This window comes from Pteropus vampyrus, unplaced genomic scaffold, assembly GCF_000151845.1.
Source record: "Pteropus vampyrus isolate Shadow unplaced genomic scaffold, Pvam_2.0 Scaffold193, whole genome shotgun sequence".
NCBI lineage: Eukaryota > Metazoa > Chordata > Mammalia > Chiroptera > Pteropodidae > Pteropus > Pteropus vampyrus.
This window is the reverse complement of record NW_011888974.1, coordinates 581,486-598,351: the sequence shown is the minus strand read 5'-3', so window position 1 is coordinate 598,351 and position 16,866 is coordinate 581,486. Positions and strand designations below refer to the sequence as shown.

The window sequence follows — 16,866 nt, the reverse complement described above, 5'->3', positions numbered from 1 at the left end:
CTACAGCACACTGTCCCATTTCTATTAGGCCTCTGTGCCACTGTCACCCCTCAGAGACAGAGGCCTCCCATATTACTCCACATAGCTCTTGTCATCCACCTGGAATAAAAGCATTTATTCACTTCCTTCTTTACTATCTATTTCCTGCCCCCAAAGGGGAACTCTACGAGGAGGGGATCTTGTCTGTTTCATTCCTGTGGCTGTGCCCCAGTGCCTCCGACAGCCTGAGAGCAAGCAAGGCTCCTCATGAATGATGTCAGGACTCCACAGATTAGTTGAGTCCCAGATATGCCCCGCTAGCTATTACTCAGGTCAGCGACTGTGGAAGTTGTCAGGGAGAGTCACCAAGGGGGCTGCCCACTTGGGTCCCTTCATCTCCCTGGATGGCTCGATGTTACTGCCCACCTGCCTTTCTCCCCTGGCCATCCTCCTTCCTGCCAGCACCCCACCCCATGCTTCTGCCCCTTCCCACAGCTGCCCAGCAGAGGCTGCTCCAGATCTCAGACATGAACCCTCACTGTACCCTCCTAGTAGCTCTGGTCCAGCTTCCTGATGACAGAGCGGGGCAGCTCTGAGGCCCTGTTCTCTCACCGTGTGGGTGCGACCATGATCTGAGACACATGTGGCTATTTTAAGTGATTCACCAGTTTTGACTTCCTCAGGGGAAAGTCCCTGAGACACAGATACATTCAAGCTGTCCACCACCGTTGCTTTGTGGGACCTGAGATCCAGTTGGTGTTCGGGCCAAGCCAGAAGGGACTGCAGGCCCACGGGTGAACCCCAGGTGGTAGAAAAGGAAGGAGGGTGTGGCTCACCCCTCAGGAGCCTGGGGTGTGGCATACAGTGGGGGTGACTTGAGGGGGCCAATTCCTTAGTGGAGCAGCAGGAACTCTTGTGCATTTGCCAGTGGGAATGCAAAATGGTACAGCCACGTTAGAAGATAGTTTGACAGTTTCTTACAAAAGTAAGCATACTCTTACCATATGATTCAGCAATTATGTCCCTTGGTATTCATTTAAGTGAGTTTAAAACTTGTATCTACACGTGGTGGTTCTGTAGATTAGTGGTTAGCATGTCTGCTTTACACGCAGAAGGTCCTGGGTTCAACCCCCAGTGGAGCCACGATCTATACCCCAGGCGTGCCAGGCCCCCCAGGTGCCTAGTCCCCCTGGGTGTGCTAGGCCCCAAATGTGCACTGGGAGTGCGTGGGAGGAGATTCTCCGCCTTCGGAGATCTAGTTCTTAGGGGGAGATGGAAACATCCGTAGGTCAGGGGTGGAAGTGGGGGTCTGGGAATTAAAAAAGAATTTTTTTATAAAGTATCTACATAAAAACCTGCACACAAATATTTATAGCAGTTTTATTCGTAATTATTAAAACTTGGAAACAACCAAGACATCCTTCAGGAGGTGAATGGATAAATAAACTGAGGTACATCCTGACAGTGGAATAAGGCTAAAAAGAGAAGAGCTGGCAAACAAGCAGGAACCTTAAATGCATATTACTAAGTGACAGAAACCATGCTGAAAAGGCTATATACAGTATGATTCCAAATATATGACATTCTAGAAAAGGTAGGATTTGGGGACAGTAAAAAGATTGGGGGTAGGAAGAGATAGAGAGATGAGAATAGGCAGAGCGCAGGACTTTGACTGCAATAAAATTATCTTGTATGATCCTAGAGTGGTGGATACATGTCATCATATACTTGTCAAAACCCAAGAGCGAACCATAATGTAAACTATGGACTTCAGTTAATATTGTATCAGTATTGGCTCATTATTGTGACAAACGTGCCCCACTAATGCAAGGTGTTAATAAGGAGGAAACTGTGGGGAGAGACTTGAGGAGACCTGTGGGAACTCCCTATATTTTCTGCTTAAATGTTCTATAACCCTAAAACTGCTCAAAAAAATAAAGTCTCATTTTTTAAGTTAAAAAATTTAAAACATAATAAAAACAAAGGGAAAAAAGAGAGAAGGGGCAGGTCTCATCTTTCTAGAGGACAGGCCTGGCACACACTCCCAGTGAGAGGGTCACTGCACACTGTCTGGGGCTTCAGGGAGGGGAGCTCCCTAAGACTATGCTGACCTGGGTGGAGGTCAGCACCAGATGTGTTTCCTCTGGAAACCTTCCTATTGTTTCTGCTCTGCTCCTGTCTCTGAGAGGACACCTGCCTGGCTCCATCACTCTGAAGACTGAGGGAGCAACAGGGGAGGATTCGGTTGTAGGCAGCTGAGGACTAAGGCTGCAGCAGCACCGCCTTGGGGCTGGTGAGGGGTTGTTAGTGCTGTTTTAGCAAGAGACTTCCTCCTGAGGGGAGAGGCGACCCCGGAGGGCAGGGCCTGGTAGTTAAGACCAGCCGGGATTAAGGACAGAGCAGAGTGAGGCCCACTGGGCTCTTCTACTCTCTGACCACTCTGAACCTCAGTCTCTTCATCCAGGAACGGAGTACGCTGCCCACCTTATAGAGTTGTGAGATTTCAAATTTGTGTCTTCAGTGCCTGGCATATAGTCAGTCCTTAAGAAATGGTGGAAGTAGAGTGCGTTTTAATTAGGGAGGTGGTCCCTTTTAGGCATACCTGAAGTATACTTAGGGGTGACAGAGAAAGTAACATTTAGAAAGTTATATTTAGGTTCAGATAAACAGAGTAGGTAAACATTTATTTTCACTCTCTGCTGAACCTGCATGAGAATGGCAGTGAAGGGAGTGTTTTTAAAAAGGTATCAAACCCTCAAAGACAAAGAGAACAGGAGAGGAGACAGCAGCAGTAACACTGGAAATCCAGTGTCACCAAGTCCACAGGCAGCAGGAGGGAAGCAGAGAAGTAGTCAATGTCTCCTTGGGAAGCCTCCGAGGCTCAGGAGTTAGCTGCAGGACTTAGCCTCTGGAAATGGGGCTGACGTCAGGGCCAGAAATGGGAGAATCGGTCTAAAAGCCTGCGGCTCCCCATCCCTGGCCCTGTCTCACTCTGCCTGTTGACCACCCCTCCAGCAGGCCTCTGGAATGGGTGTTTGGTTTCCTAAGACAGTCAAAGAGGGGCTGGATGGGAAAATCCCAGGCAGGTTGGACTGAGAAGGATGAGATGAATGTTTCTATCCTGAAAGCTGAGCCCCTTTCCCGACCGGCTTCTTCCTCACTTGCCTTCTGGGAGGCGGGGCTGCCAAGCCTGTGCTCTCCACGCTGGAGAGAGTGTGAGAAGCTTTTTCTGGGGAAAACGGCCGGCTCTGAGAAACAAGTAAATTAGGCATTAAAGCCTTACAGAACACCATCGAATGTATAAATATGAATATTCAGTGAACAAAAGAGCTCTGGGAAATGAAGAGTCTGATTCCAGATGTAAGAAACTCCACCGAAGTATCAGAAGATAAATTTAAGGAAATCTCCCAGAAAGTAGAGCCAAAAGATATATGCAGAATGAGAGAAAAGAATAAAACTTTTCAGATAACCTGTCCAATAGATCCAGAAAGAGAACAGAGGAAAAGGAGGCAGGAAGCCAAATAAGTAATCCAGGAAGATCCCCTCGGACTGACAAGGGTTTCTTCACTGAAGAGGCCCCTGGGAGCCCAGGACAAGGGATGGAAAGAGGCCCACACCAACGCACCTCATTGTGACACAGCACAACCCTCGGACAAAGGACCCTGCATAAAGACTGGCTCACATAAAGGATCAGGACTCAGAATGGCTTTGTACTTCTCAACAGCAACACTGGACTCCTAAAACACACAGAGAGAGCCTTCGAAATCCTGAAGGAAGAGACCCAACCAGACTATCGTTCATGAGCGAGGATACCAAGAGAATTGAAAGCACAACAACTTAGACATGAACGTTCATTCACAGCATCATTATTCATAATAACCAAATAGTGGAAACAACCCACATGTCCATCAGTGGATGAATGGATAAACAATAGGTGGTATAATCCATACAATGAAATATTCAGCCATGAAAGGAAGGAAATACTGATACTGATAAACGTGGATGAACCTGGAAAACACTGTGCTAATGAAAGAAGCCAGACACAGAGGTCATTTATTGTGCGACTCCATTTATAAGCAACATCCAGAACAAGCAAATCTATAGAGATAGAGACAGAAAGTAGATTAGTGGATGACAAAACCTGGGGAGAGGCGGGCAGTGACCACTATTGGGTATGGAGTTTCTTGTGGGGGTGATGAAAATGTTCTGGAATTAGTAGCAGTGATAGTCATGAACATACTAAAAGCCATTGAGCTGTACACTTTAAAATGGTGAATTTTATGTTATGTGAATTTTACTTCAATTTTAAAAAATGAGGATAGAATAAAAAACATTTTCAGATAAGCGGAGGCTCAAGTATCTTATTTTCTCATACACTTTTTCTAAGAAAGCTATGGGACGATGTGCTCTGCCAAAATAAGTGAGTAAACCAGGAAAAAAGGAAGACATAGAATCCAGGAAACAGGATCCAGCCCAGGAGAGAGGCAAAGGGACTTCTCAGTGTAATGGTGACGAGAGGCCCCTGGCTGCTAGCCTCAAAGCTGAAGAGCCGGCAGCCAGTCCACCCTGTAGCTGGTCACAAAGCTACCGGAAAGTCTTCTTCAGAAAGAACTGGATGGAATTTCCAATGCTACTGAACATCTTGGCAGACTTAGACTATTGAGGGTTTGGGGTCGAAGTACTGTTAAATTCATGAAAACTAAGCAAACAATCAGAAAAGACAGTTATCCGTAGTTTAAAAGTTGTGTGAGAAAGGAAGAGTAACCAGTCTCCCATTCTCATCCACGAGCGGTGTTTATTAGTCATAGCACCGTGAACCCAGATCTGACTAAATTTAAGACGTCGCTGTGTGGAGAAGAGCAGAAGACTGGGACGGAGCTGTGAAGCAGTCGTAATGGGGCACTAGCGCCTCCCCTTCCTTGACGGGAGGTCAGTGGAGAGCGTTCAAAATCGAAAATGCCAGAAGTAGCAACATAAGCATGTTAGTTAGAAATATGGTAAATAAATACCAAAAATTCACCTTAAAGAGTTAAAGTATTTTTGAACTGCCATGGCAATAATCTAACATGTTAACTCATATTAACCCATGTTAACAATTAAATATTGAATTAAAAAAAAAAGTTAAAGTGTTTGCTTCTGGGGAGAGGTGGAGAAACTTCTAGGGCTTTCTAAGTCTTTAGGAAGATTTGAATCTTTATGTATAAAAATTTCAATTAAAAAATTTTACCTGATTTTACAGTAATATTCATACTTACCGCCTCACTAAATTTTTTTAAACTGTGATAAAATACACATAACATTTACCTTCTTAACCATTTTAAATTTGCAGTTCTATAGTGTTAAATGTATTCACATTGTCGTGCAACAGATCTACAGATCTTTTTCATCTTGCAAAACTGAAACTATTTCCATTAAACAACTCCCCATTTCCCCCTCCCCCAACCCCTGGCTACCACCCTTTAAACCATTTTTTTAAGGATAAAATGTACCGAGACTCTAGTATGTGCCAGACAGTGCACATACAGTACTTAATCCTCACAAAAATCCATTTTACAGATGAAGATGCTGAAGCCCAGAAAGGTTAGATAACTTGTCCAGGTTCACACAGCTTGTAAGTAGCAGAGTTTGAATGTAGGTCTGTCTGTTTCCGAAGCCCTTGTGTGGGACAGCCCCAGGAAGCACTGACTAGACTGTTCCTCCCAGCTGTCTTTAGGCCTCTCCCCTTCCTCAACCTGGCTCCTCTCTCCCCTGCATGCTGGAAGGGACGATGGGATGAGGCTGAGCACCAGGGCGCCTGTGCCATCTCTGCCTGTGCCCACTGCATCTTCTGGACCTGAGTCTCTCTTTGTGCCAACAGGTTGGCGGGACAAAGACTGGTGTGGTGCGGTACGTGGGGGAGACGGACTTTGCCAAGGGCGAGTGGTGTGGCGTGGAGCTGGATGAGCCCCTTGGGAAGAATGATGGGGCGGTGGCAGGCACCAGGTACAGTGGCCTTCCCCTGGGAGTGTGGGACAGGGATGGGGCATTTGAAGAAGCCAGTGTTGAATGTCTGAGTGGTTGTGCCAGACACCACAGTGTAGATGCTGCCTCCTCCCTTCTGTCACAGCAGTCCACAGAGGCAGGTGGTGAGAATATCAGCCCCGTTTTATAGATGAGAGAACAGAGGCCAGAGAGGTCATTGTTCAAGGTCGCACAGAGTCGGGGACAAATACTAGGAGAGGCAGTGGTCACTGCCTTCCAGGGGTTCCTCTACTGATAAAAGAAATAATAAGACAGTGACTGGTGCTCTACAGACAAGGTGAGGTCACAACTGGTTCTAGGTCCCATACCGTCTCTGATTAAAGAGAAGTGACTGCCGGGAATGCTGCATCAAGAGTCTCAGGCTTTGTCTGGGCTTGTTGGGGGTGGGGGGCATGATGTGATGGGTGAACAGTGTTAGGGATGTGAGACTAAGGCCACGTGGCCTAAGTTCCTGTGCTGTCTGTCCCTGGGCTCGGTTCTGTAGCCCAGATGAGGCTGTGACAGCTGTGAGGAGGAAAGTATGCTAGGTTGGGGGGATAGCCCAAGCAAAGACCTGAATTCGCGAAGAGCTGGGATGGGATGGCAGTCAAAGTGAATCAGAAACTGGACACGACTAGCTCACCTGGTCCCATAAGGACTCCATGACCAGACAGGTTTTGAGAGAAGAAAACCACCTAGAGTTTCCATGACGACACTGCCTTCCTGTTTTCAAGATGGATGTTTCTTTCAGCTCACTCTAGCTTTCAGAATTCGGGGCAGGTTGGGCGGCAGCCCCCACTGCACCCCCAAGGTATCTCCCTCAGCTTTTGCTTCTCCATGCAGGGAGCTCCCTGGGCGGAGAGCTGATGGGGTTCCTTGAGTCTTGGGTGGTCCAAGAGCAGTCATGAAATGGGGCTGCATATACAGTTGGAGGCCTCTGAATGATATGTAGGAGCAAAGCATAGTTGCCTTTGGAGCCCAGCAGACTGTGGGGGCGAGGAGGTCCAGTCACAGCTTTGCCACTTGACCAACTGTATGACTGTGGGCAAGCTACTTAATCTCTCCGAGCCGGTCTCCTCACCTGTGAAATGTAGATAACAATAGAGTGGTTGGGGAATTGAAATGAGCATTCATGAAAAGGGTCTGGCACAGAGTGAGTGCTCGATAATCGTTATTCCACCAGTCCCCAGAAATATGCCCAATGGCTGTTCGTAGCTACAGAGAAACTCAGGCCCTACTGACCTTTATCCCCTTTCTATGAGTCCCATCTGTTGGTCTTGTGTTGTGGGTGATGGGGCCCCAAGGATGAGCCTTTCTGCTGGGCTTTGAAGAGGTGCATAAGGCAGGGGAGGCTCCAGGCTATTCAGCCATGACAGCATGTGGGTCTCTCCTGCCTCCCCAGGTACTTCCAGTGCCCACCCAAGTTTGGTCTGTTCGCACCCATCCATAAGGTGATCCGCATCGGCTTCCCATCCACCAGCCCTGCCAAGGCCAAGAAGACCAAACGTATGGCCATGGGTGTCTCAGCGCTGACCCACAGTCCCAGCAGTTCCTCCATTAGCTCTGTCAGCTCTGTGGCTTCCTCTGTGGGGGGCCGGCCCAGCCGCAGTGGCTTGGTGAGGATGGGGCTGGGGTAGGGTACTCTCGTGTGTGTATGGGGGGTGGGGCCAGAGGGATCTAGGTGTTCCAATCTGCCCCTGACCTGCTCTGGCTCCAGACATCCCTCAGTTTGCAGTTGTTGAACAAAGACGAAAGTGTGTATCTTTTAATAAGGAAATTGATTCATTTATTATTATTATTTTTATATTACCGATTTGTCAGTAGCCTAAGATTAAGCCTTTCCCTGGGAGTTAAGGAGGGTCATACAGATGCAGGGCAGGTCATACAGGGCGGGGCAGGGAGTTCAAAAAGGCTGCCACAGCCACCGAGGGTGACGAGAGAAGGTGAGGCTGCCCTTCCTGGCAGAGAGCCTTGTATCCAAGCTTGGTCTAGGATGGGAGGTTCCTCCTGGCCCAGGAAAAGGTGGCCCAGGTGAGGAAACCCACCATGAGGCAGAGCCCAGGAGCTGTGACTCTCCTGGGAAGGGGTAGTTCCCTGAACCTGAAATAATACGCTTCTCCCTGCCTAAGAAGGCAGCGGCCAAGCAACAGGAGGGCACTGGCAGCGGGAGGAGCAGGACCTCGGGAGTGGAGGCACTTGGGCCCCCCACCTGCTGGGTAGCTGTGAGTGATCTGGAGGTGCTCCAGATTCTTGAGTTCCGCCTGTACCCACACCTTCCCGCAGCTCACAGAGACCTCTTCACGCTACGCCCGCAAGATCTCCGGCACGACTGCCTTGCAAGAGGCGCTGAAGGAGAAGCAGCAGCACATCGAGCAGTTGCTGGCTGAACGGGACCTGGAGCGGGCCGAGGTGGCCAAGGCCACGAGCCACATCTGCGAGGTCGAGAAGGAGATCGCCCTGCTCAAAGCGCAGCATGAGCAGGTAGGTGGGTAAGTGGGGCAGTAGACACCCAGACGGCACAAACAGCCTCCTCGGGCCAGGCTTGTAGGTCACTCGTGCTCAGGATGGAGAGCTTGGCTATACAGAGAAGACTAAGATGTGCATTACCAACACCCCTTCTCCTCCTCCTGGTGAATTTCTTTCCAGTGGATAAGTACACATACTTTCAGAACCCGGCAATAAACTCTATATCTTGCTTTTTCCTACTTTCTTAGTATGAGCATTTCCTAGGTCGAGGAAAATTCTTCCCTGTTTCAATGGCTGTGTTGCTACCTGTCACAGGCTATGACTTGCTGATGTGGCCAGTCAGTCCCCTGCTGTTGTTTAAGTTGTTTGCGATTTCTGACTTTTTCTAAATAATACTGTATGTGTTTTTTTGTATATAGCTGTCCATATTTCAGATTGTGCTTTCAAGCAGATTCATGGGTTGGGTTTAGAGAAGTAAGCCATTGTCTGTAGCCTTGACTCAGCTCCTGTCACATGTCTACTCTTCCCTGATATTTGTCACCTGCATGAGAGCACTTCCTGGGCCCTTATCCCATTTGGGGCCAACTCACCTCTCCCTCTGTGCTAGAATTAATAAGGCCAAGCTCAAGTGTGTGTTCTAGGTCCCATGTGTGCTGTGACGGGGCTTTCACAAGACAAGGGTTTTAGGCCCTTGGAAGTTGAAGGAGGTGGCAGATATCGGGGTGCTAGGTATGGAAACAGGTGGACCTGAGGCACTCCCTCACATCAGGCCCACTGTCCACACCCGGCTAGGGCTGGCAGGAGAATAGAGGTGGCAAGGGTTCCAGGCCCAACTCCTCCCCGTTCTTTCCTACCCCTCTGCCACCTGGCCCTTGGTCCCCAGGAGGAGGCTGACCCTGTCTTGGCCCTTGCTCGGGGCCCAGTATGTTGCAGAAGCAGAGGAGAAGCTGCAGCGGGCCCGGCTCCTGGTGGAGAGCGTACGGAAGGAGAAGGTGGACCTGTCCAACCAGCTAGAGGAGGAGAGGAGGTACGTGCTGCCCCCGCCCTGGTCCTAGGAGGACACTTTCTCTGAGCCTCCTTAAAGATGACAGTGAAGAGTACTGACTCAGGACCAGCAGGCCCAGGTGCAAACCCTGCCTCCACCACTTATAGGCTGTGTCACCTGAACTAGTGACGTGAGCTCTGCAAGCCTCAGTCTTCTCGTTTGTAAAGTGGTGTGGGGATCCGCATCTCTACAGGGTGTTGGAAAGACTTAGAAGATAATTCCAGTAAAGCACTAGCAAGGTGCTAACCACATGGAGGACACCACACTTGTTTACTTCTTTCCTTTCCAACCGTGTGGGGCTCACTGTTCCTGCCATGCTCCGCTCATGCAGCGTATTATGGGGAAGGCTCTCATACCCGCTGTCCTTGGGAGGCATGCACCTTGAAGAAGACCCAGTGTCCCCACCCCTTACCAGCTCAGGTCCGCGGAGCAACCCTCTGGGCCAGGTCCCATGTATGGAGTTCACGGCTCATGTCCAGAAGCTCCATTCTCATTTCACGTCAGGAAACTGAGGCTCAGAGAAGCAGCAGCAAAAGGACACTTGAAACGCCGGGGTGTCAGCCCCCATGCTGAGTGCTTTACCTGCATCTCTCAGTCTTACCATTAGCCTGGGGGGCAGGTAATACCCCATGTCACAGATGAGAAAACTGAGGATCAGAGCAGGGAAGGGCCATGCCTAAGGCCACCAGTCTATTAGTGGTGATGCTGGTTCTTTCAGCCCTGTCATAGTAGCCAGTTGGGATTGTGGTTCCCTCTGTGTGAGGACTCTGGCCTAGCTTGGTCCTTGACCTGATGGGACACATTGCTGACAAGGAACGGGGTTTTCCTTGGTCCAGGAGCCTCTTTTTGTCTCCTGGCGGACACAGATTTCTGCGGCTCCTTCTCTTTCTTTGCGCAGTAGGCAGCCCCCATCCTCAGCCCCCAGCCCTGGGGTCTGTTTGGGGACTTGCAGTGAGGCATGTGCTGCACAGGCTGGTCTTGCAGTCTGACTAGGGACAGTGGGGCTTATTTATATCTGCCTGAGACACTCCCTCGTCAGGGCCCACACATCTGGTTCCCATGGCAATGTGCCTGAAGCCAACAAACAAAAACAGATCTTTAAGACATGGTGGGAGTTGTGTTCAGGAAGGGCCTGGGTACAAGTCCCAGCATTGCCTTGTACTTGCTGGATGACCTTGGGCAGGTCACTTGCCCTTTCTGGGCTTCAGTGTCCTCACCCCTTAAGCCGCCCCTTAAATCTGTATTCTGGTAGCTGTCCGGAGCTGTAACGTGCCTGTGTTTCCCCTCTGCTATCTTGGCACGCGAGAGGGTGACTGTGTCTCCCTGAGGGTGGCCCCCTCCATATCAGGGAGCAGTGGAGATTGCGATTCTGGCCCCTGGTTTTGAGGCCTGTGTTTGAGAGCAGGGTTAGCAGGGGAAGAAGCTTACCTTCCTCCCCGCCCCGCACACACAGACTGTTCCATGTGACAGCGTCTGTTCCCTTCAGTGATGAACACACAGTGGTTACTACCATCACTCTGCTTCCATTTACAATCATTCCATCATTTGTTCCCACAACCACCCTGGAGAGGAAGGATGTTGCATTAAACACTCCCATGTTAGAGAAGTCGGTGGCCTCTGCGTGGAGTACAGGTTGGGAAGTGAAGAAGGCTGGAGGTTTGCAGGAGGCTCTGCATCATCTGCCGTGGGGCCCTGGGCAGGTCTTGTTTCACGGGGACAGTGCTTTTTGCGTGGTCTGCGTGTGGACTCTGGGCCATCTGTGGCGTCACCTCTCTGTCATGACTGACTTGGGGAAGCCCAACACTCTGGGCAAAGCCTGCTCAGACCCCTCTCCCCCCTCACAGGAAGGTGGAGGACCTGCAGTTTCGAGTGGAGGAGGAGTCCATCACCAAGGGAGACCTGGAGGTAACGGTCAAAGGTCCTGCCCCCGGCTCACTTGACACCCCAGGCCCAGCCCTTGCAGGGCAGATGGCCACGAGGTCCAGGCAGCAACTCTAGGCCCCCTGGGAGGAGGCTGTGGGGATTATAAGGGAAAAATAAAGAAAAGTCAAAGGTCGTGCCCTGGGAGAGTGGGGAGGGGTTTTGTCATGAGACTCAGGTATCAGAGGTAGGAATGGCTTAGGTCCAGGACCCTGAAGGGCTGTGCTTCCTGTATCAGCCACTGGGTGGTATAGACCAAGGGTATCCACAGGGTTGGGCCTGAGGAAGTGTTGGCTGGACACCCCTGTCCCTACTTGTTGGGCAATAGCATTAAAGGTATCCCTTGAGCCCTTAGTTCATCTTGGATTCGAACTAAAATTTTGGCTAAAATTAGCGTGTCGTTGAGTCACAGAACTTATAGATCAGAAAACAGACTCAGAAAGACAGAGACTCACTCAGTCATGGAGCAAGTCAGCAGCCATTGGGACCAGGGACCAGGACTCCTGACTCCTGAGCTCAGCCTGTAAGGATGGCTATATAGCACGTCTTTGGTTATAACACCTAGACAAGGGGTCTGGGCACAATTGGACCTTTCACTCTTCAATCCAACCCACCCTTTCTCAGCTGAGGGATGGGCGCTCACATTAATTAATAAAGCACCCCACCTGCTTTATTAATGCAGCCCTCCTCACCAAACCATGCAGAGACCGCAGGGCTCATGAGGCCACATTTGGGTGGGCAGGAACAGTTGTGGCCCTCTCCGCTCCCTGGGAGCTGACAAGGGACGAGGATTCCTGGAGCTGTCAGATGGGGCAGGGGACAGTGAGTTAATTCCCTCTCCACATGCTGAGCTGGCCCTAACTGGCCTTGGGCAGCCTCTTTCCTTCCTTCCTATGCCTCAGTTTGCTCTTCTGTAAAATGAGGAGGTTGCACTAGGTCAGTAATTCTCGAACTTGAGAATTCATCACCTAGATGACTTGTTCAGATACAAAAGGTAGGCCCCAACCTCAGAGTGGCCGTTCAGTAAGTCTGGGTGGAATCTGAGAATTTGCATTTCTAACTGGTTCCTAGATGATGCTGGTCTAGGGATCACTTTGGGAATCATTGCATTAGATCATTCTGGGGTCAAATGGGAAATTGCAGTTTCTGATTTTGTAAAAGAGCCATATTAAGACCCCTATAACTTCCAGCGTGCAGCAAAAGTATGCATATGGTTGTCCTGTCCCTAGATGACCCCAGCGAGGGGAGGGACGTGTGATCTGCGTAGGGTCACTGCCAGCTGCCCCTGTTAGAGCAGGTTTTGCTGCCCTAATTTAAAGGATGGATGCCCAGCCTGATGTAGGAGCCCCAGCCCAGCGTCAGGGTGTTCTCATGGATGTTTCCTTCTTAGCCCGGGGGTAGGTCATGTGGTTATGTTTAGCTGGCTTTCCCTCTGGGTGGCTGCTTCCTGCAGGGCCTGGAGTGGGCTTCGGGAAAAATCGTCTGTAGGTACAAGGAACAGAGACCTCACCTACTAACTCCAGTCAACAGAGAGAACAGCTACAGGGAAATCTCACTGGCAGTTCAGGGTACTGGAACAAGAAATAGCATCAGGAACCAAGCCCATTCTCTCTGGCTCAGGGGCCTCTTCTCATGACTTGTGGTCAGGCTGTATGTCTGTCTGTCCCTCTTACTATGTCTTCACGTCCCTTGGCACATCTACTCCCTCTCCCTTGCCACCCACCCACCCTCCAGGCCCCACCCAGGCTCCAGCACCCACCATCTACTAGGTGTCCTCTTGAGAGAATCTGATTGGTCCCAGACTAGCCAATGGGCTGGCTGGCTTTGGATCAGCTGTCCACCCAAGATCCAATTGGTCCTGGTTGGAAGAAGCAGGAGGTGGGGCAGACAGTGACTGACAGCTAATCTAGTTCAAGAGCAGTAGAGTGCTATTGCTTCTGTTTCTATTGTGACCATATTCATGGCAACCAGAAGGCAAATTGACCCAAAGTTTCACTCATCCTCACTCACCTTAAAGATGAAAATAAAACCCAGAACACCTCGTCGAGCTCCTGGTCCCCCTCCAATTATGTTACCCCATCTCTCTGCTTGTACTCCTTCTGGCCTCACTCCCCAACCACATGAGGTGCCCATTCTAGCCACTCAGCCTCCTTCCTGACCTCTGATGTTGGCCTGCCCAAGGGCCCAGTCCAGGCCCATTTCATCTCAGTCTACACCCAGCCTGAGAGCTTTTCGTCTGTGGCATTAACTGCCCTTTATAAGTCCACAATTCCCTTTGTCTTACCCCAAGCTCCGTACTCACATGCCTACTGGACATCTCCAGGGCAAGTAAGGGACAGGTACCTGTAGTGGTTTCCTAGGATTGCAGTTAAAAAAAATTACCACAATTTAGTGGCTTAAAACAACACAAATGTATTCTTTCACAATTTTGGAGGCCAGAAGTCTGAAATCAAGGTGTTGTTCCCTTCGGAGGCCCTGGGGGAGAATGCTCCATGCCTTTCTCCCAGCTCAGTGGGATTGCTGGCCACGCTTGGTGCCCTCGGCTTATAGTTGCATCACTGCCCCCATCATCACATGGCTTTTTTCCCTGTGTGTTCCTGTGTTTCTTCACGAGGCCTTATAAGGACACCAGTCATTGGATTTCGGGCCTACCTAAATCTAGAATGACCTCATCTTAATTAGCTACATGTCCAAAGACCCTATTCTAAATAAAGTCACACTCTGACGTTCCAAGTGGAACCTGGAATTTGGGGGATGCTGTTCACTCAGTACAGCATCCCACATGTAACGTGTCCCAAACAGATCTCTCCATTTGTTCCTATGTCCCCCTAACACCACCCACCTTATCTTTCTCATCTCAGCATTTGGCCCCACAATCCCCACAGTTGCTCAGGCCACACAGCTAAAATTCATCTTAAACCTTTTTTCCTCATCAAGAGGAAATGTGCCCATGGACATGTGCCCATGACCTTCAAGAGCCCCTCCTATAGTTGAGGAAACTCCTCTCCCAACTAGTTAATAATAATTAATAGTTAAATATAATAATAACGCCCCAAGGCAAGGCTGTGTGCTTTGGAGCAGGGAGTAGACACAGTGCACGTGAGGTGGGTAGGGAAACGCTGCTGGTCAAGGACTCAGGCGGCGCTGGGCCAAGCTTCTGGGATTTGAGTTGGGGCAGAGAAACGAGGAGTCCCCCACTTCAAGAGCTGGCTTCACTGCCCTGGGTGGCTGCCGAAAACCTGGGCCTCCTCTGTGGAGTGTCAGGCTGATTCGGGGAAAGGCGCCAGTTCCGGGATCCAGAGGTCCGGGCCTCATGCTGCTCAAAGTTGCCCCATGATTCTGAGCCTGAGGCTTTCTCTGGAGTGGCTTCTCTCTCCTGTGAGAGGGGAAGACTGCTTTGACGGTGTCTTATGAATATTAATTCCAGAAGACACGAGTGACTGATACAGGAGTGTGGCGGCCCCCATTCCTCACACCCTGGGCAGTGTCCCTGGTACAGAATGGAAGGCCAGGTTGTCCACCTCACCTAAAATCTAGCTTCTAAGACTGTACCTTCCCACCCCAAGCTCCTGTGTTGACTTTATCTTAAGTGAGCACTGGAAGCAATTCCTCTGGGCCCCCGTACATCCCCACGGAGACCCCGGCCTACAGACCAGGAGACTAGAAGTTCTGAAAGTGATGAGAAAGTCTTTTCGGGGGGCACCAAATGATGTTGCCTTGAAATTGTGAAGCTAGGGGCTTCTTCTTACCCCATGAGGCCACCAGTACAGGATAAAGAATCATGTTCCATCTAGCGCGGGTCCTTGGCAGAGCTGCTGTGCCCCCCAGGGGGAGAGGAGGGTGGGGACATGGCCCCTACGAGGCCTGGGTTGGAGCCTGTAATTTTCTGGGAGAGACCTGAATGTGGCTGCTTTTGGGGACTGCAGGGAGAGGGAACTTTTTAATTGTTCCTTTAGGAAAATTCACAGAAATAAGGTCATAGGCCAAAGGACATGAACATCTCTGTAACTCTTGATGAATGACAAGAGTATTTCTGGGACAGGTGGTATCAGCTTACCCTGTCATCACCATCACCTTGCCAGTGCTGGGTGTGTGTTCTTGTTTTTACACATATATGCTATGTTGCTAAGCCCTCTTTTCAGAGCTGCCACGCAGATTCATTTCACCTTGTTTCTCCTGGATGATGATGGGACAAACAGGAGGATGAGGAGGATCCTCTTATTTCTCCCTACCATGAACTTGGTCTCCAGACTGCTCTGGGTGCTCGCAGATCTGTTAGGGAAACCCAGATGCCAGTCTGGACTCCCAGAGAATGTTGGGCTTTGTTAGAGTGTGAAGTGGGGATTGTGAAGATGGGACAAAAGTGCCCTTGTGTTTTCTGGAGGCCAGGCGTCCTCTGCAGGGCCCCGGGGGTGGGTACTGACAGGGCTGGGCTGGAGCTGGGCTATGGGTGGCACGGCTCAGCCTCCACCAGGGAGGCCAGGCCAGGAGAATCATCATGCTGTGGGTATATATTTTTGAAAACCTTCCATTCAGTTGGTTCATCCACCTTCAGCACAGGCCTAGGGCCAGGAATCCTGGGGTCATTACTCATTCACCCACCCTGGGGGCCTCCTGTGTGCAGGATCCTGTGCCTGAAATGAAAAACCGCCCTCAGCCTCCCCACGTGAAGGAGGAGCAGGCTGAGCTCCTCCCCAGGTGCAAGGGGAAGGGCCACCTGAGGGTGACAAAAGTGACCCAGGGTACCCATTGCCACCTCAACCAGGGGCCAGTTTGGGCAGCGTTGCTGCAGCCTGTCCTCTGCCCTTAAAGAAAGCCAGCCAGGACACTGAGGGGCAGGTGACAGGCCCACCTCATCACACCTACCCAGACTTCCTCTCTTTGCCCAAGCTACCTCCTCTCGACCTGTTCTCCTGTCTTGTTCATGGTAGATGACGCTGCCTCTCTCTCTCTCTTTCTCTCTTCCTCCGGCTTCCTTTCCCTGTGCCCTCTGCCCTGTCCCAATCTCCCCACCCACCCCGGGTGGACCAGACCCAGACGCAGCTGGAGCACGCACGCGTTGGGGAGCTGGAGCAGAGCCTGCTACTGGAGAAGGCGCAGGCTGAGCGGCTGCTCCGAGAATTAGCGGACAACAGGGTAACGCGCCTACCATCTCTGGCCCATCAGCGCCCTGGCCTGTTGACGCCCCTGGGGCTCCTCTGTTTTATTATTTTCTCTGTCCTTGGCTGCTATCCTCATTTTTTTGCTTTTGCTCCCTTTCTAGGAGGGAAGTAGAGGTTCTGGAACGTGCTTACACTCCACTGCCACGTGATGCTTACTGGGGAGGAGGGGGCTTGGCTCTCTGTGGCTTTGCTCCCCAGCCAGTTCCACTGGCTGGGAATGTTCTGTGAGATCCTCCGCCTTCCTACCTCCTCATGCATTGCCATGACAAGGCTTTGTCGTGTTCAGAAATGGGG

At 50.6% G+C, this 16,866-nt stretch overlaps 1 protein-coding gene across 1 annotated transcript in view; it reads left to right on the top strand.

Annotated features, from left to right (window-relative positions):
• Positions 1 to 16,866, top strand: part of CLIP2 (CAP-Gly domain containing linker protein 2) — a 63,890-nt gene that overhangs the window by 26,820 nt on the left and 20,204 nt on the right. The window contains exons 3-8 of the mRNA XM_023537493.1: positions 5,837 to 5,961; positions 7,382 to 7,595; positions 8,263 to 8,460; positions 9,369 to 9,472; positions 11,335 to 11,395; positions 16,442 to 16,546. Coding sequence (XP_023393261.1) covers positions 5,837 to 5,961; positions 7,382 to 7,595; positions 8,263 to 8,460; positions 9,369 to 9,472; positions 11,335 to 11,395; positions 16,442 to 16,546 — 807 coding nt within the window. The remainder of the gene's footprint in view (positions 1 to 5,836; positions 5,962 to 7,381; positions 7,596 to 8,262; positions 8,461 to 9,368; positions 9,473 to 11,334; positions 11,396 to 16,441; positions 16,547 to 16,866) is intronic.